General features: G+C 45.3%; 1 protein-coding gene across 6 annotated transcripts in view; it reads left to right on the forward strand.

Annotated features, from left to right (window-relative positions):
* LOC142053157 (aromatic-L-amino-acid decarboxylase-like) overlaps positions 1-20056 on the forward strand; it is a 60992-nt gene extending 40936 nt beyond the window's left edge. For 3 of the 6 annotated variants that reach the window (XM_075084346.1, XM_075084351.1, XM_075084349.1), the window contains 5 exons: positions 836-912; positions 2106-2239; positions 6343-6441; positions 13218-13319; positions 16666-20056. In XM_075084346.1, coding sequence (XP_074940447.1) covers positions 836-912; positions 2106-2239; positions 6343-6441; positions 13218-13319; positions 16666-16881 — 628 coding nt within the window. In that variant the 3' untranslated portion in view covers positions 16882-20056. Of the gene's footprint in view, positions 1-835; positions 913-2105; positions 2240-4623; positions 4644-6342; positions 6442-13217; positions 13320-13428; positions 13648-16665 lie in introns of those variants that run through there. The other 3 variants (XM_075084348.1, XM_075084350.1, XM_075084352.1) reach the window with 3 other exon arrangements.
* The last annotated feature ends 414 nt before the right edge of the window (positions 20057-20470 follow it).

Here is a 20470-nt window from a genome sequence, read left to right on the forward strand (position 1 = left end):
ATCTATAGGCCTAATAGAATTAGGTAGCAGTCTCTCCCTTTTCGATTTCTGGTCTCTTCCATTTCTGTCTCTATAAACTCTGTCATTTGTAAAGGTGAGTCAATCTTACCCACCGAGTGAAGCAAAAACCAGCAAAATCTCATTATTACCCACTGGCAAAATGCAGCTGCCTCTTTCTAAAGGGACACATTGGCTTTTGAAGCTCCGTCCAGTTACGCCACCCACTCTGGCAACAGCAAAGTATGCTTCTCACTGTTGTATTGTGCTGCAGTACCTCTGTCCGTAATTGCACGCTGGATCCAGGCAAGGGCAGGCTGGTACAAGTGGGAAGCCTGCGTCTGGGCCGGGGAGCTTGGCCCTCCCCGTGGCTGCCGCTGCCACCACCGCAGCACGGACAGGCAGTGGCCAGCATCCACCGAGCCTCAGCGCGGCTGTGCTCAGTGTCTAGGAAGCCACAGCTCTTCCCACACCGCTTTGTACTGCAGTAATTTCAAGGCAACTTCTGTTGACTGCAAACATTAACGTTGCTTTAGCTAGTCTCGCTTTCTGGTGTGAGTGTCTGTCACCATAAAAAGATCCCTGTGTCTGTTTCTTGTCTGTTGTTAAATACGCAGTCGTGCAGTCACGCTGCCCGTTCCCGCTGAGCCTTACACCCCCCTGCTTGTAAGCACAGTACTGATACGGCTGTGAAAAAGCACCCAAAATGGCACAGGCTCTGCTCAGGAAATACGCCTGTTTAAACACATGCAATTTGTCTTCACTTCTCGTGGAAATCTAATCCCTTAAATCTTAATTCTTAAATTTCTCAACTGGATTTCTTTCTGTTTTTATGCAGGGTGAAAAAAAGATCAGATTTAACAGGTGCCTTTAAATTAGAACCGCTTTACCTGCAGCATCATTATCAGGAGTCTGGTAATTGTATAATTTATTGCGATTATTTTATTATTACTGTTGTTATTGTTGTTGTTGTTGTTCGTACTTTACCTGCACACTGATATTTAATGGAAAGAAGGAGTTAAGGTTAGAACTGAAACTCGTAAACCTACCTAGAGTTGTTTAGGAGCCTATTTCCATGTTCAAAGTGCCCCAGGGAGTTAAGCTCATTAAAGTGCAAACACATATCTAGTGAGATTTTAGTTAGCATAAAAAGCAGTTGACGGAAAGCCGTTTGTAAAGCATTGTATCAACCTTTTTGTACTGGGATTTCCCCAGCTCCAGATTTACCACTAGCTCTTTGTCAAAGTGTTGAGAAAATCCTTAATGATCTTTTGGTAGTTAGATAATTGTATTACTGGGTGCTGTGTATCTCAGTCCCTCAACTGCCTTCCCCAGCATATCTTTCGCCAGGATTGTTTCAAGACCTGATTGTTTTTCAGGGTTTCTAAAGGTTGTGACCTTTGTGCTTAGCTATGCATGCAAGCTCTGATTCAAATTTTCAAAGGCCCATGTCAGAAGCAAACATTCCCTGAAACCACAAAGAAGAGGGTGAGCTGTGTGTGATATCTGTGCACTGTTTTGAATGACAGCTCTCTGGGACATTATTCTGGTGCTCTCATGTTCTTACATTGATCGTAGAGAAGGAGGTAAGTGCAGGCTGTCTGTCTGTCTTATACCAAATGCTCATGAAAGCCCTTCACAAAATGCTCGCAAAGAACTTACATATCTTAGGCCCCGTACAAAGCTCCTTAATAGATTAGTGCTGCTCCTTGCACATACCTAGCACCTGCACGGTGCCATTTGCCACCCCAAAGCCTGTTTTTACACATTCGGTTAATAAGAGATTAATTGTGAAGGTCACAGCAGTGCAGTGTCAACATGTGGTGCAAGTTCCCTCATAACTTTCTCATCAGTGAATCACATGTGGATGTTCTTACCATGTACTCTGTCTTGTGTCTTTCCTGGAACTGCTGGTGCTGCTCTCTGTTCAGAAGCATTTCCTGGGTACTGTTCTCTTTTCTCTGTTATGGCTATCAACTCACTGACATTTAAATTAATACCACCCAGAATTCCACCATTCACTAAAAAGCCCTAGGAAAAATAGAATCCTGTGCCTCCATCCTTTGCTGTCAGAAAGTTTGCATTGTATTCCTTTTCTACATTTCCAGGCGATGCAAATAGAGAACAGTGCAATAAACAGGAAAATGCAGTAACTCTGGAGCTGAGGTTCACCCTCCAAAGGCTAGACTTGCTAAGAAAAAAAATATACTGTTCTTTTGCCTTTTTAAAGGAAAAATACAAGGTATGGCAAATATATTGACATCACTAGCTTTTACTGAAACATACCTGAAAAATAAGTATCTTGAGGAGAAATAACACAACCTTTACTAAAGTGAAAATACATCCTTGCGACAACTGACAGTGCTGATAGTTTCCCCCAAGTTAAATAACACCAGAAGAAAATAAAACCTTTCTTAAAACTGGATGCTTTCAGTGAGGCCACCTAGCTGACCTGAAAGCCTTATCTCTGCAGCTGAAGAGTAGGTTGTGCAGTCTTGCCTTCAGAAGCTGTGATGGTATGTTATGTGGTCTGGACATAAGGATTCCAAAGAGATCAGCTGGTTACTAGCAGTCTAGCGAGGCTAAATTTTTGTGTTCTATTGCCATTTGATATCAGTTTTCCAAGAGCTGGGCAATGCTTGTCAAATGCAAATGCCTCCAGTTAAACTGTTAATCCCAATCCAGATTTATGCCTTCAATACAAATAGTTAAATTTGCAAAGGTGTGAGGCTGTCACAGTCCCTGTTGACCCCTGTGTGATTTATGGGATGTCAGCACTCCTGGAACAGGCCTTGCCTAACAGAGGGCTCTATTTTCTGAGTACGACTCAGGTCTGAGAATTCCCCTCATGGTTTACGAGGCAAATGAAGTAGCATTTGCTCATCTCTCATTCAGGAATTTAAGCGAGCAGAAAAATGTATCTATCTGAGCAATTGCTCTTAATACCCATATGGCAATTACGTGTGCCCCAAGGGGAAAGTCTTTATTTTGTCATTAATTATGATTTTATGTGATTTGCATCATTACACCAGGAAGATTACACTAGCTTGCCTGGCAGCCCAGGATATAGGTCAAATCCTAAGGGCAGTGTTAGAAGAAGGCAGCTTTACACTCTACTGTGAACGCCACATATGCTCCCACAATGCAGTTCCTCCTGGTTAAATACAGATGTAAGGCTAAGGCTTGTAAGCAAGGACTCGTCATTGATCGCATTCTGCTTCACAGCTTGTGAAAGGCGTTGTTGTGGATCATTAGGCGTAGCCCCTTACAGGAGCGTGGGATTATTTATCTAGCACCAGTTAGTTGCTTTACTGTCTTTGCTACCAGCCTTGCAGCTCTCAAACAGCAATGGCTGCTACAATGCAGAAGAGTATGAATGATATCAAATTGCCTCGTTACCGAGCTGAGACAGCCACGTTCGTTTCCTGAAGCCCAGGAACAGGTTAATGACTGTTGGTTGTTGTGGCGGGGGGTTCATCTGGAGAATAACCGAGTAACAGCTTAAAGAGCCAAGGGCCAAGGGGCTATATGTTGCAGGGAGGAAGGACCGTGGCTTTTCTTATCTTTTGGCTGCATAGATGAGAGAACAATGAAACAGAGCTTGTAACACAGGCAATACAGCCTTTTCACCCCCAGAAAATACAAAGGCTGAGAATTACCTAAGTGACGTAAAGCGGTCAATCCAGAAGCTACGGTTCTACCTTGCGGATCCGAATTCCAGGAGCACTTAGGCAGCACTTTCCCTTGCCAGTCAAGTACACACCTTCCTGTGAAGCTCACGCTCCACGCAGGAGCCTCTTCCGCCTCTTCCTAAAGAAGTGCTTTAGACTTTAGGTCAGTTTATTTTCTGTCACTGGCTTACTGCAAGCAATCCAGCCTGATGTTGCAATTTCCTGTACTGTGAAATCAGTGTAATTACCTCGTTCAAAGAAAAGGGAGGTGCATCTTGCCTCTGCCTGCTCACCTAAAAGGTAACTAAAAACGCCCTCTGCTTGCCTCCCTGGACTGCTTGCTTTGTGGCTGGGTCAGTCTGGCTTAGTCAGGGGCTTTCGCTACATCAAACGAAAAGCCACAAAAAACCGCAGAATACGATTCTCCAAGCAGGAAGAGGTCAACTCTGAATCGAGTTTTCAAGTTACTTGTCAGAGATGCTGAAGGTTTAGCAACAAATATATGACCGAGTATAAAAGGTTGTTAGAAGCGGAGAATGAGGGATGAAGTGAGCTTGGGGATTCTGCACACTGTTTCAACAAAATTAATGACTGCCATGTTATCAACCCCTTCTTTTCCTTACAAGAGGACAACGAACACAGTATTTAGTCCATCATCTCCACAGGATCTGAAGTATAGCAGAAAGGAAAACTGTGTTTCTCCTCCTGAAAACTCTTTAATTTGTTAGTGGTATATTCGGACTAGCCAAGGAATGAAGCTTACTACAAGCACCTTCATTTAGCATGCTGCCAAGTATCCTACTAGGTATTCAGTGGTCCTGTGACACTGATGATGCTGAAGTTTGTAGCAAACAGGAAGGACAGCTAAGACAGAGCTTTTCCAATAGCGTTTGCGTGATTGTAGGCTTTGGCTGTTGTGATGAAGCAATGTGAACATTTTTTCTTTAACTTCCAGGCCTCGTAACAGATTACCGGGTAAGTACAGCATCACTGTAGTAATTAATACCATAACTTGTACACACTGGTATTTCCAGGGCTTTTATTTTCTCTTGCTATCATAAACCCCAAAACCTTATGCTTCTTCCCAGGAAGGATGCAGCTTGCTAAATCTTTAACATTCCTCAAGCTGAAACTTTCAACTCTGGTTTTTTGAAAAAAGTCCTTTAAAAGCAGACATCGTCTTGCATGTGTAATAACTCAAGGTTTAAGCAGTAGAAAGGATCGTCCTAAAGATCTTTTTCCTTCACAGAGTGAATAACATATTTTCTGAAATGCACTTGTGTTTTAACCTGGAACCAATAGAAACACTGTAGTTTTGAAATGGATGACGGGCCTGTCATTGTAGATGCTAGCCCCACAACTGTAAGCAACCCAGTGTACGTCAGCTTCTAAGATACTTATTGTTCCAAAGCCTTCAGGGAGAATTCAGGAAGCACAAAGAATATTTGATTTGCCTTGTGACCCTTCCATTCTGACGCCGATCTCCTTTTCCAATTTTCATTTGAAAATGTTGAGTATTAAACAATCACACCAGGGCATTAACTGCAAGTAGACATTTCTGTTACCATTAGACCCACCTCTAGCAACAGCCTGTAGGATGGGGCAATGTGTATGCTTCAAGATCATAGAATGATAGAATCATTAAGGATGGAAAGACCTCTAGGATCATCAAGTCCAACTGTCAACCCAACACGCCCAAGAATCCTAAGCCATGCCCCAAAGTGCCACATCTACACGTTTCTTGAATACCTCCTGGGATGGTGACTCCACCACCTCTCTGGGCAGCCTGTTCCAGTGCCTGACCACTCCTTCAGTAAAACAGTTTTCCTAATCTCCAGTCTAAACCTCCCCTGACACAGCTTGAGGCCATTTCCTCTCTTCCTGTCCCTTGCTACTTGGGAAAAGAGACCAGCCCCCGCCTCGCTACAGCCTCCTTTCAGGTAGTTGTAGAGAACGACAAGGTCTCCCCTCAGCCTCCTCTTCTCCAGAATAAAACAATCCCAGTTCCCTCAGCCACTAGTCATAAGACTAGTTGCATGGGGTTGTTGTCACCCAAGCGTAGGACTCGGCACTTGGCCTTGTTAAACCTCATACTGTTGGCCTTGGTCCATCAATCCAGCCTGTCCAGAACCCTCTGCAGAGCCTTCCTACCCTCAGGCAGATCAACACTCCCACCCAGCTTGGTGTCATCTGCAGACTTACTGAGGGCACACTCAGTCCCCTCATCCAGATCATTGGTAAAGGGTTCAAACAAGACTTGCCCCAGCACTGAGCCCTGGAGAACGCTGCTCGTGACTGGCCACTAACTAAATTTAGCTCCATTCACCACCACGCTCTGGGCTCACCCATCCAGCCAGTTTTTTACCAGGCAAAGAGCACACTTGTCCAAGCCAGGAGCCACCAGCTTTTCTAGGAGGATGCTGTGGGAGACAGTACAAAGGCTTTGCTGGAGTCCAGATAGACAACAACCACAGCCTTTCCCTCATCCACTAGGCAGGTCACCTGGTCGTAGAAGGAGATCAGGCTCGTCAGGCAGGACCTGCCTTTCATGAACCCACGCTGGCTGGGTTGAACACACTCATTGCAGACTGAACCACATCATTGCAGAATGTACAATATCTGCAGTACCACTGCAACGGTGACTTCTAACATGGGCCTTCTCCCTGGCCTGCAGCACTGGCAAATCCCCCTGGGAAGGAGGTTCCGCTCCCTGAAGCTCTGGTTCGTGCTGAGGATGTACGGGGTCACGGGACTGCAGGAGCACATCCGCAAGGTGACTGGAATTTGCTTTCTTGGGGAACCTGTGGTGGGAGGGCAAGGGGGGCGATGAGCTTGCTACCCCTCCGTGATTCTGCACACAACAGACAGCACAGACAACACGTTTTGGATAGTTGGCCTCAGTAGGGGTGCTGCTTGTTTGCCTCACATCGTATCACAATTTCAGATCACGGCAGGATCAAAACTGTCATCTGCTTTGTGTTAATCTTCAGGGAAGACGAGTCCAGGAGTTTGGAATTTCTGCAGTGTGGGACCATAGTTCCCTCTGAAATTAAGCCAAGCCAGAGCCCTTTTATTGGGGGCTTACTGGTTTATTGGTGGGAGGTTTTATTGGGCAAAGACATGCTTATTCATGAATGGTTTTTTTTTTATTAATGTGCATGCATTGATAGCATGTTTAGATTATGATTAAGGTCACTGGGCTGCATTTATGATACAGTTACCTACTGGGCATGTCTACCTCTGTGGTTTCTTTGTTTTCTGTTTAAAATCCACCTTTTTTCTTTTTTTTTTTTTTTTTTTCAAAAAAAGGACATGTACAATTTACAGTTTGTTGACATTGTTATGAATAAGTACTAAGTTTACTCTTGGTGTAAAAAGAAGAGGGGTTTTTATCTCTAAAAACCACACCTGGCACCACTCTGAATTACATACATACCTCCTCTGCAGCAGTACAGTCAAACTCAAGCACACCTTTCATCTTTATGAAGTTTAGGGAAACTTCTAGTGAGGGGAGATCCATGACTTGGCTCTAAATATTTACAAGAATATCCATTAGCTAGGAGCATGGGCTAGTATACCAAACCCTCGGCAGGCACACATTCCTTCCTGTTGTGGTGCTAAACAGATCACTTCCTAAGAAAGGCTTTTTCCACTGTTGTAAAACCGCTGCGTGAATAAGTCTCTTCCGACGTGAAAAGGTTCTGGGATGGAGGGTACCCTCTTTGCTTCTCATTTTTATCGCTCTGTAAGTTTCAACTCACTATACAGATACCTGAATTGTGTTTTTATCCTTATTGAGGCTTTCAGAAGTAAACTTTTGACAAGAGTGGCGATCCTGATGCTCTGTCATCCTTGCGGCAACCTGAATCATGCCCTCCTGATGGAAACCCCATATTAATTACATGGCCTTTTATCAGGCTGATTTCCATGGGTCAGTATTTACATTCAACAAGTTCCCGCTTTCCCTGACTCCCAGGCATCTCCCTGACCGTCCAGCCAAAAAGCGCTCGTCTTCCTACAGTCATAGCTGAAGACCTTTCCTTTTTATGCTTTCTGTGATCACACAGTTCAGGAAGGCTAAGCAAATCACTCTTTCCTTCAAGATACCGACTCCAAAGTACAACTCTAATACGTTCCCTTGTTCGTAAAGGCGGTGCAGACAGCTAGATTTCGCAGGGCTTCTTGAACTGAGTGTGCATGTTTCATATTCCATTAAGGACTAAAATGTTGCCTGGTGTGCAGAGAAAAATAAGTTACAACCTCACGTTTGCAACTTTGAGTGCAGAATTTGGGTCACTGTATACATCTGTCAGATGGGAACCACTAAGTTAGTTTCTCCTCACCCCCACCCCGGCCCACCCCACCCCACCCCGCCAACACGAGACAAGTGATGATGAAATTCAGTGGGTTCCAAAGCAGCTATGAAAAGAAGGCAATTCTATCTCCAGCACTTCTCTGTCGAACTTACATTTCAAGAAATAACTGCATTTTGTTTGCTCCCTCCTCTAGCAGTAGTTGAAGATACCTCTTGCGAGTTTGCAGACGTTGGTCAGCTTGTATCAGCAGCTGCAAAACCGCATTTTCAAATGTGTTTCATCTCTTCCCCATTTTCCTCTCTTCTCAGGAATTATTCTTGGTTCCAGATCTATTGCAATGACTTTGCTTTTGCTAGTGTAGCAATGAAGTAGCAAACCAGCCTGACACTGGTTTGTATTTCCAGACCTACAGAGAGGTTTCAGCACAAAAAGTAATTTGGAACTTAACTTCACGTGTTAACTTCACTTTAGCTAATCGCTTGTCCCAGGGCTTGGCCTTGAAAAGTCTGGACAGGGTGCTGGGCCATCTTCATTAGACTCTGCTCTTCCTAGAAAGGTTGGACTAGATGATCCCTGAGGTCCCTTCCAACCTATGATTCTGTGATTCTGTGAGTCTGTGAACAGTTGCTTCCTTTTAACTGTGTTGTAGCATCTTGCAGATAACAGCTTTTATGTTCCCAGTGCTGGCAAAGGCAGCCCTTGAAGAGAAGAGCGGGCACTGTACCTTGTGTACTTGGGACTGGTAGCTGTGTTTTAGGTGAAGCCCTGGAGTTGCCAGAGATATTTCTGAAGCTGCCTTTATTACAGTGGGTCGTAGAGTGGACACAGGTAGAACGAGAAGGGACCTGGGAACAGCGGCAGAGGCAGGCACACAGAGCCTTCAGGTGGAGAGCAGAGTGGCTGGAGCTGGGGAAGCGGGAAGAAGGTCTCTCTCTCTCTCTCCCCGCGCCCCCCCACCCTCTCGTGTGCTATAAGGAGTTGCCCCAGGGAAGGAAAGGGCCAGGCACACAGAGCCAGGCAGAAGAGCAGAGGTTTGAAAGAGCTCCTTGGGCTGGAACCTGGCGAAGGGGATGCCTGCATTTGGGATGTAGCGTGCAGTCGTACACCACGTACTTTTCATACGCCGACGTACCTGTGTGTAGGGCATGTCATTCCTGTTCACGCTATACAATAGCAGCTAAGGCACGCCTGTTCGCGTGCAGGGCTGGGCCTCACTGCAAGATTGGGGACGCAGGGTTTCAATTCCTTCCTGAGTTCATGCAAATCCCAGTACAGATGCTGTCATCAACTAGAAAAAAAACCCAGACACTTCAGCTCCCAAGTCATAGAAAATTGTAAGAAGATTTATCCAGTGTTTCTAGACTTCTCGTTAGGCTTCTTTTGCACAGCCAGGTGAAGTGCCTTGAGATTTTCAAGAGAGAAAAATACAAATTTTGGAGGTAAGTCCTAAAGCCGCAGAGGAGATGTACAAAGAGGGCAAACCAGCAACATTAACCATCTTCTGGACTGAGTCCAAACTCTCGGAGACAGTATACATGCAAAACCCAAATGACCCATTTGTAAAAGGACAATTTGCCAACCGCTTGACCATATATTACTCTTTTGTCGGTTCTCAAAGAGCTCCTGCTCTCAAAGAGCTCAGAAACAATTCGAGAAATTTAGCAGTTCATGTTTTTGTATGTGATCCCCGCGAGTATTTGCACTTAGATGAATCCTCACAGAACCAGAAGAAATCAGTGCACCGCATACGCCTTTCTTTGCCCAGGGTAAGGAATTCCATTAAAAACTAACAGCAGAGACCAAGAAACAGGAACTGCGTGGAACAGCAATGCCAGTGACGGCATTTCAGCTGGGGAGTGGCACAGTCCCAGGGCTGTTGAGAAGACTCTTTGGATGGCATTTTCCTTCACAGGGTAGTGGGATGCGAGCTAAGGCAGGCAGAGAGGCGAAATCTATAGGAGAAGTATGAAGTGATCAAGGCTAGGCAGCTATGCTTATTTACTTATAGCCATTAATGTGCTCTGGTGCTTCAGAGAAGACCCCTTCAATCAAAAACTGTTTTAGTTCTTGCAAGCTTCGCCCAAAAATCAAATTTCAGTTAAAACACCTGAATGCGGGAGCATTTATCTTTCTTATTTATATTTATTTATACCTATATTCACACATATGCATACACAAACACAAATTTTTTTAAACAGGGACCACATCTTAAGGCCTCACAAGTTTACTGCTCCCATTAGTGATGATGTCAGACATTTCCCTTAATCCTGAATAGCCAAATGAATCAGATCCCTTCCTTTTTTCCCTTCTCACTGCAGAAGAGCAATGGTTACTTACCTGAGGTCGATAGTGATGCACAAAAATCCCTTACAAGCTGCTTTTCTTCAGCCTGCTAAATTTCACTGTGCAGAGAAGGACTGGCATTCTGTTCACACGCACCAAGACTTCCCCAGCCACTGACGCAGTCCATGTGGTTCCACTTTGGGAAGCCACGCGATGAAGGGATTGTCCCAACGGCGTTGCTAGAAACAGTACGTGGGATGGTTTGTGTGTGTCCCCTTTTTCTGTTAAATTATATAACAGCGTTAAAGAAAATAATTTTCAAAGGTTAAATAATAGCTGAACATCAACCTAAAGTTAATGACGCTAGGGACACAGCGTGGCACGAATGTCAAAATCAAAAGCATTTGGAGGGTCAGGCTTGGTACGTACACGGTCAGCAGAAACCCGAGAACAGCCTGTCAGTTTTTACCTCCCCTCCTTTCCTATCCCTAGTTTCAGTGCCTGTGCTTCTCCAAACAGGATTTGATTTTCACAGTCTACCTGCCCGTCTTGACAAGGTGAAGCACTAAGGCCGCACGTGTCCCCCCGTGAGTCACTGCCGTGCCCACATCCAGAGCGCGGGCACAGCTCTTGGGCGCCCTGAGAGGCAGGTGTGATACCTAAAAGCCCGTCGGTCTTACAGAGCTTGGACTTCCAGGCTTAGTAATGTTGAACTTCATTGGGTTGAATTACGTTTGGTCGCAGCCGTCTTTGTAAAACCACTTCAGGATGACAGCTCGTGGTTCCAGGGCGCAGGGCCTGGGCTAACTGCGTGAGCAAAGCTCTGACAGGTGAAACGTCAGTGAAGCCTCCACCTCCTCTCCTTGCCAGTTCTCTATAATCTAAAACACTTGGTGCCCCCCGGTGGCTTCACAAACTATTGCTACTTGTTAGGACTTGCTCAATAGTCTCTCTTTCCCCTTGCTTTTCTTTCTTTCAAATTCCTGAAAACTTCTCTGGTGCAAAAAGCGGACATACATACCTGCTCCAAAAGGTAGAGCGTGGCCCCGCAGTTGTCTTGTTCAAACTTCCCGCAGTAAGCCAAATCTTAAATTTTGGTTTTATTCAGTTCTCACCCAGGTAAATTTTGATTAAATTCACTTGGTGATTACATTCAGCTGAACAGCTGTGAAATTCTCATCTCATTGAACATGGCGGGGTTTATGGCTTTGATTTCCAAGACCTGGTATACGCAGCGAGAAATTTTGCAGAGCTGGGTAAAAGACGTCAGCTCGCGTGAGGCTGTACAACCTGAGGATAGGGGGAGACACTAAAAGCTCGTTCCAACACGTTCCCATGCACTTATGCCTACAGGTATCTGTACGTACACATACGCTTCTTCTGGTCAATTTTGACAGCTGTAAGCTCCTGCCCTCTATACGAGCAGAACATCTGAATGCCTTGGAAAGGATTGGGCGTTTTATTGATCTGACTCCCGACTCAAAGAGCTTTCAGTCCCATTTTAGCGGGAGATGAGAAATGGAGGTAACAGGCAGCAGAGAGGAGGTGGGAGCAACGGTAAGGCTGGCTGGTTGCCGAGGGTGCCAGTATGCCCAATATGACGGTTTTCAATCCGTGTTTTGATTCAGTGCAAACAAACGATGGTTTTCTATTTTAAGAGATACACAAACATCACAAAGCTATGATTAAGATTGCAAAATGCGTTTCCTTTTCTTCTTTTCTGCAATTTCTGTTTTGCCTCGTTCTTGCCCTTTTGGCAAAAGTCCCTGTGAGATGAAACCTTCCACGTCTAACCCTGGCCCAAAGTGAGGTGCCTCAGTTTTGTTTGATATCTGCCCCTCAACTTGAAAAAAAGCAAGGGGCAAAGGAAGGAAAAGACATGGAGTTAGTTGTTTATTTTTACAAAATGACTCGCAATCATAAACACATAAAATAGAAGGAACTTTTAAGCGTCATTTTAGATGTTGCTGATAAGTTTTGGTGCAGCGGCTGTCGCACGAAGGCAAACTGCAGTTCTAACAGCCGGTTGCTGCTGCCTTACTCCTTTTTTTTTAGGTACGTGAGCCCAAAAGTGATGACAGCCGGTGAGGGGGGGCTGGACAAGGTACTGCGGGACCCGATGAGGACATAGGTTCTTTTCTTCCAAGGGCTTTTGAATTCATTTTCTCCTTGGGAGTATGAGTACGCAAGCGTCACTGACCGACGTGAAGACCTCCCAGCTGGTTGTTAATACGCCTGCCGGTGTTTTCCCCACTTGTTTGACTTTGGAAGCGCACAGGTTTCCTATGCCTCAAAAGAATTGCTCCGGCTTGGTGTCCAGTGTCACTTTTTTTTCCCCAGTAGCTTCTAAACGGCTTGGCTGAGATGTGCTCTCCATTTGCTTGATTATACTGCCATCGCCTTTCTTTTCAGCTGACCCTGAGCACCCGGGTCAGGAGAGGGAGCAAGTTCTCCCCTTTTTCACAGCGAGTCTCATGCTAAGTGAACTATTCCAAAAGCGTATCTTTCCAGCTTGTTTTGCATGGGAACTGTCACCATTTTCTCTGTGTGTGTCTGTGCATCTCCCCCTTTCCCCACCATCACTTTGGGACCCTTTAGCCATTCCCAGCCAAAACTGACAGTGGCAGAAAACCAAAAGAAGTGCTGCTACAACTATTTACTCTTAACAGGTTATCAGGACAGTTAACCGCGCCAAAAGGTTTCATTAAGAAACAGGCTAGCACCGCCTAAGACAGGCTGAGCTACGAATACAGTAACGGCCGGGTACGGTCTCTGGAAGCCAGAAACGGGATGTAATGTAAGTTCACATAAGCAGATGGCGATATGTGAATGTTACCACATCTCAGAAGAGGGAACAGAGAAAAGCATGTAGGGGTGCAAACAGTTTAGCTCATCTTTTCTCCTGACGAATCAAATTTATACAGTGTAGGGACTGTCTTTCTCTCCTCAGCACGTCACGCTGTCGCATCAGTTTGAACACTTAGTCCTTCAGGATGAAAGGTTTGAGATCTGCGCTGAGGTTGTCTTGGGACTAGTCTGCTTTCGGCTGAAGGTAAGGCAGCTAAGACCTCCTGTTTCTCCTGTCATGTTTTATAGCAATACAATAACATGCAATTGAATGTAGTCTTTGTAGCTAATACACTTAATTATTTTTTTTTCAGGAAGGTAAAGGGAGTTCCTGTAGATCAAAGCAGATTAAAGAAAGAAGCTTAGGACAATTTTGCTAAAAAATTAATCAAATGCTGAAGAGAAATTCAAGCATATTAGGGTATGGGAAGACATAGTCAAGGCAAACAAATGGCTACACAGTCATACAAAATGACTGTTGTGTTCTGTGCTTGATGGCCTTTGATGAAGATGATGGTTTTAATCCATTTCCCTAGACGTTGGTGCATGACATGTGAGTGTATGTGTGTGTATTAGACGTTTCTTTCCAAGTCACTTTTATACGTGTGTGCACTTAATATACCTCTGCGTGTGTGTGTGTGCGCGCGCGCACGTGTATGTGAAATGACTATAATGGATGAAGATGAGAGCAGTAAACACCCTTTTGTTGTTTTCTTTAAAGACTACCTTTGCCTTCATAAAATCCAACAGTCCAACTGGGCAAATTAGAGCAAGATATGACTAAGAAGAGGTTGCATAGGAGGCCAGCTTCCCAACCGCCCTTGGCCCTGGTCTGCTCTTTTTTTGCTGAACTTGACCCTTTTGCCCCTCTTGGCCTTTCAGTCCCCAAAATCGCTGTAAGCGCCGAGCTCCCTGACACAGAGGCCTTGCCTGACGGGAACTAGAAAACTCACGCTGCGCTCAGAGCGTAAGAGCTGCAGTAGCTGGGAGGGTTCAACTTGTTTAATCAGACATTAAAGGCGGGAGATCGGTGTCTTCTTTCAGGTAAAGAACTCATTTAATAGGGGAGCTTGCAACGGCAGCCTCTGTAAAGGGCTGGCTTGTGACCCTGAATCTGAACACCGAGCAATAGTAATAATAACCACAGCACTGGTGTTTTCCAGTCCACAGGACACCTAAATGAGATTGTAGGCTTTCTGAAGCCTCACAAGCACATCTTGTCTCCTTCTGGGTAGGCGTGGTACTGCTACTTTTCACAAACTCTTTTTGCAGCCAGTTGGTTGCCCCAGTTACCTGCGTTTGATGCAACTGGCTGAGGGAGCTAACGAATCTTTAACAACAAGGTGATGGGGAATTCACCTGGAAGAGCAAAAGGGTTTTGTCTGAATTTATGTTGTTTAAAATAAAATAATAAAAAAAAGACATCTGTCGCTAGGGGATCAGACAGATACAGAATATGGATGGAGATGTTCCAGTAAGTGGAAACATGACTCTAATTGCTTTCCTAACAACAACTTCTGAGAGCTGTTGAGGAATAGGTTCTGTGGCTTTTATTGCTTGGTAACAAGATGCTGGTTGTAGTCTGCTCTCTCATATGGAACAAGCAAACACCAGTTTTGCAGAGACAGCTGTTAGTCGGGGCTCTACTTCTACTGTAAAGGAACAGTCCCGGTGAAATAGAGCGTAGCAACACAGGAGCTGTCACTTTTGATCAGACCAGTGGTTCACCTACATCTGTTCTCCTGCCCGCGATGATGCAGAGGAAGAAATTAGATGTACAGGGAAAGACAGTTTTACAGTAGCATGGAATTATTGGACACCCAGCTGAGAAACTTTTGGGCAAGCTGTTGGATAAAGGCGTGATTCTGCTGAAAACCAATGTTGAAACGGCAGCGTTTGCATCACTTGCCTTCCCTGCCCAAGAAAAGAAAGCAAAGCTTTTAAATGAAGCTTCTAAATGAAGAGAGAGCGTTTTATAGGCACTTCTGCAGCTTTATTTGCTTTCTACGTCACTCTTTCAAAAGTCCTCCTGTGACTTCTGTAACTGGTATTGAAGTGCCTCTTCGGATACTTGCAACTTCTCTGCAGTTACAGTAGGACGAAGGGACAGGGGACTTGAACTGCAATGCTGCACAGCTGTAGAAGTATGAAATAGTTCTCCTTCCTTTGTTCTGGAGAAATACGGTTTTATTTTTGTGCTTAGCTGCAACTTTTAATTTTTGGCCTGTCACGTTGTTGAGCAGGTGGAGTAATAATCGATGACTTTCAGGTTGCAACTATTTCATCAAACGTGTCCTGCCAAAGGGTTAGTTTTTGGCCTCCTTGTCATGTCTGCAATTCAATACCGGTCAAGCTAGTCATTTCTCCAAGGAGGTGAGAACATGGTCTTACTGAAGCCGACAGACTCAATCAGAGCTGGCCGCTGCCTCCTCTAAGCTCTGGGAGAGCATTAGGCACTCCTAACTTCAATTTGACGTGACACCCGCGTGTCACAGCAGCCCCTCGGGGCAACTGTGAGAGCAGAACAGAAGAAAGATACAGAAATCTTTCTCCTCCCCCCCGTCACTCCTGCCAAGGCATTAACTTACCATCGTATAACTGCTTGTGTTGCCTAAGAGTTAGTTAGCTATGCATTTCATATTAAAGGCAAGGATCCTCATTTTAATGATGGATCACCTCTGATAAGAAAGCAGGGCACCGTCGTCACCAGTGACTGACCCAAGTTGCCCGAGTATCTCCTACAAGGCTAAGGCTAAGCCATGAATTTCAGGCACTCATGCAAATTCCCTGGCAACTTGGCCTCAGTCAAACTAGGTTTTGCCTTGGGTTCAGCTCTAACCCCACTAGGATCCAAAACCAGGAGAATAATACAATTCTCCTCAGTGCCAACGGGAAACTGTCTCTCCGTCATGCCTTGGTTTCATATGGAAAAGGCAAAGCAGGCAAGTCACACCTGGGCAGATTTGAGAGAACGTGTGTGCTGATCTGGATGTCGTCAAGAAGGCCGATGCCACTACAGTAACAAAACCGCTGCCGAATGGATGGGTTTGTCCATTTGTGGCTCTTTTACCGCAGCCAGCGTTCAGTAAGGGAACACTGCGGTAAAAGCGCAGAAGCTCCTAGCATCTCTTGCAATTCTGGGTTACCAGCAGCGTAGCAGAAGAGTAAAGGCTGTGCGATAGCTAAGGTAGTTCCCCAAAGAATAAAATTATAGCGCTCAAGATCAGCACGGGGCTGAATGCTTTTACTTGAAGCTACATCGCTCACGACCTTAGGGCACAAAAAAGCAGTCAGCTCTCACAAACGCCCAGTGTGAACACAGTTCTAAACCCCAGCCTCTAAAACCCAGGTAATCCATGAATCCCGTTGTGGCTGAAAAACTGTCCCTTGTGCCGTCATTTTTGTAATCCTTTGACGGCAAAGGACCGAGAGGGGAGAAAGCGGCTGCGTGTTACTGGTGGCACTTGGGCTCGGCTGCTCGGTGGGATTCACATGTTCCAAACTGGCTTTTGAAATCCATCACCATATCTGTTGATTTACAACGATTTCAGGGCTCAAATGAACTGAACAAGGCTCTTCTTAAAAGCATAAATGAGGCCAAGAAGATCCATCTGGTCCCGTGCCACCTGCGAGAGAAGTTTGTGCTACGTTTTGCTATTTGTGCCCGCACAGTGGAATCCACCCACATCAGGTTTGCCTGGCAGCACATCTCACAGCTGGCAACCGAACTTCTGAAAACATGGCAGCAAAACTACCACCAGCAGTAACCGCAGTGAAGCAGCAGTGGGGAGGAGGTAATTAAGTGGCTTTCTCTGTGTTGCCAAGTTTTATTTCAGGGGCAGGCGGGAAAGTGAAGTTATGAAGGAAAAGAGTGCAAAACCTGTTGTTATATAGCCCATCTGCAGCAGCAAAACCCTTGCCGGCAAGTTGTGTTGTAACCTTAGTCATTCCTTCTCTGTACCGTAGCTTCCTCTTGCCATGGCACGCAGCCGTGGCGGCTCGAGCCGTCGTTTCTTACCAGTCTGTAATCAAGAGCACGTACCGAACCAGGCAACGGAAGTGGAAGGGTTAGTGCTCCCTCCGTCGCCCCCATTAACCTCTAGCGCACCCACTCCTTTCTTCACAGATGAAACACTGAGGTGTTACAACCAAGCAATTTAGCATTACTGTGCCTTCAGAAAGAGTGCAAGCTGGGGGAAGTTCAGTAACCTGGTCATGACACTGTCCACGTCCTGTCTAAACAGGCACGCACAAGTGGTGGCGTCATGGTGTGGGGCACTATCGTGTCATGACACGCTTGCTGCAGTAATTTTGTAAATGAGGTTGGGACTTCAAGGCTTCCTTCACTACACAGCCACACCGGGGGGAGGGAGCACTGAGTGAACGCAAACCCTCCCTACGGCCGGCTCTCTACTTTCTTCCAAAGGGTTTGCTTTTCAAACAGCCATTTTGTCAAACCTCGGCAAATAGGTTGCGCTGGCTCTCGGTTTTCACTCTGATCATTCATAATGAGGCCTCTTAAAAGCTCCTTCCCAAGAGTTTTGTCAAAAGCCCTGTGCTACCTGGCGTTCTATATTTTCAACCATGTTACTCTAAGCAGCGATTACTTGAAAAGAATCTGTAAGCTACGTTCTGTGAAATAGAGTTGTGATTTCTTTTTATGGTTGCCGTTCTGCTTACTGCGTTGTGTAATAAATCTTTGACAAATGCGCTAAGAAATGGGATGGCAAAAACGTTACTCTCTGCTTCTCAAATTAGCTAGCAAACAAGCTGGCAAATTACAATGCAAATAGAAGTTAAGAGCACCAGCCCCCAAAATAGGCTGCGGTGCCCCCCTCGGCGGTTCTCTTCCATTAACAGTGACGCACGGAACATGGAAGTATTGGAAAACAATTGGCCTTCAGAGAAAGTCAAATGACGTGTCCTTGACACAAACCGTTGATGTGTCACTTTGTCCAAGGCAGGTAAAGAGCTGAAATGAAAGTCCGAAACAATACCCGACTTTAGTAAGTACTTCTGCCGTTCTGAAAGCAGAAATCCCAGACAGTTATTTCTATGTAAATTTCTATGTTAGTTCATGACTTGGGAAACTGTGTTCATCCCCAGCAAATAGGGTCCACACCAATACGGTTTTGCAGCTTTTATGTTATGGAAACAGTAGAATCTAGGAGCCAGAGAGGAATTCTACCTTCTTGGTGAGACAGAGCAGTATTTTCCATGTGAAATATATAACCAGGTCTGTCCAGGAAAAAAAAAAAAAGATCAGGTGCTGATCAAAGCTATCATAGAGTAAATCCAGGATAATTCCCCTGAAATGAAATGGAGTTGCGTTGGGCTTATCTGACTATAACTGAAATGAAAAATCTAACTAAGAAGAACTGGAAAAGAAAAGCGTACGGTCAGGCAACACTAGGCTGACATCAGAGGATTTTGGGGAACGCCTCCCCATGGAAACCAGAGCAGAGGCGGATGGTGCACGCCAGCGTGAGCCTCGAACTGCTGTAGCACGGGGACGCGGGCAGGATGCACGTCCAACCCAGGGGAGGTGAAACATTCCCAAGAGCCCAGAATCAGACAGGGGTCCCTCTGGACACTTGTGGGAAGGTGCTGCCAAAACTAACAGCCAGGTAAACGTTTTTCAGCACGTGGGTGTCACTTTTAGAAGAGGCCGTCATCCAGACACCAAAACTCCTTTTGGCAAAGAATTTAGGATAAGGGTTAATTTAAAGTATTAGAAATACAGCAGCAAAAGTTACTTCATTCTTGTTTGCAAAGAAGAGACCTAAGTAAATCTTCCAACGAACGGCAGCGACAAGACCCCTAGAATGACACTTCCCCAAGGCCAGCCCAAAACAGAAATCTGAAATTCACAGTTCTGGTTTTCCTGACATTCTGGGAGGATTTGAATATGTAGTTGGTGAAGGCCACCTTACTATTCGGTCTCTCATACCTTCCTAATTCCTACGTAGAGTATTAATGTTAGGTCATCTGAAAAGGAATCTGGGCTTTGTAATCAACTCAGGAACAAAATACTTGAAAAGAACATTTCTGAAAGAAGAACGTGACTGCTGTTTCTGTTCTGTAGCTTTGCAACCTATCTGTAAGTGAGAAATACTGTATTTATGAATAGTTACTACGTGACCCTGGATTTACTGTGCCTTGTGTGCAAAAGCTAATGGAGTCTGTACCAACTGACGCTGTCTGATGCTAAAAGTAATTACACAATCTCAGAACTGTGCGTTAGGAGAACGTCCGTATCTCAAGGGAGACAGTGCGGCCGCTAGAGAAGGAGGGAGGAAAGTAACTTTTCGGTAACCATATATATTTCTTTTTAATCTAGTTGAGTGCTAGTACAATACCTACATTCTTAATGATGATGGCAGATGATAAATATATTTTATTACTGAGGGGGGGAATATTGAAAGGGTATGTATTTGTGAAAGCCTTGCTAATATATTATGCTCGACTGCATTATAATTATGAAATTTCTAATTTTCTCTTGCCTTTATATGTAAGATTCTGCTCACGGTTGTTGGTTTTGTTGTTGCTGTTGCTGTTGCTGTTGTTGTTGTTGTTGTTGTCTCCTGTAACGTTACCATGTTTGAGGAGCGGTACTCGCACTGCAGGTGCCTTACAACAGCAGCCTAAACCTTGAGGCATGCGTGAACTTGAAGCGCTCAAATACAGGAGCAAATGAGAAATGAAACTTGAGAACCCTGAAGCCCAGGGTGGTGGGGGCAGATTAAATAATGATGATAACAGTAATAATATCTATGTAGCATTTGTAGAGGCTCTATGACCTAAATGGAAAAACAATCAGTCGTTCAGTGCGCTTGTATTATAATTTGTGTGCTGTCAAATTGCTTTAAAATCTGTTTCCAAAGGCCATTAAAGAGACACGTAGGTCTTAACTGGCAGCAGTAATAAATGGAAACAAAACTATGACTAGTGTCTGTCTTGCTGTTAACCAAGCTTCTCCCATTTTAGTCATGCCAGGTGTGCTGTGAGGGGTCCCACCTCCACGCTCAGGTCACGTCAGCGCCCTGCTTTGCACCATCGGCGACTTCTTCTCAACGTGTTCTTCAGACAAATACTTTGCAAACGCGAGCTGCTGTGGGAAGTTTCGTCCGTGGCAACATGAGTCTGAATAACGCCGGTCCATAAGCGGGGTCGTTGCTGACCCTTCCATAAGGTTCTGTACGGTCCTGCAGCCGCATCTGCCCCTGGAGCCCGCTGCCCAGCTTGGGCTTTGGTTTGCAGCTCAGGCGCGATCAGGGAGGGGGAGGCAGCGGCCCGTTTTGTTAGCCCTGCCTCCTCGCTGCAGCCTGTGCTACCGCGGGGAGCTTGCAGCTGCAG

Source organism: Phalacrocorax aristotelis, chromosome 2 (genome assembly GCF_949628215.1).
Source record: "Phalacrocorax aristotelis chromosome 2, bGulAri2.1, whole genome shotgun sequence".
In the NCBI taxonomy this organism is placed as follows: domain Eukaryota; kingdom Metazoa; phylum Chordata; class Aves; order Suliformes; family Phalacrocoracidae; genus Phalacrocorax; species Phalacrocorax aristotelis.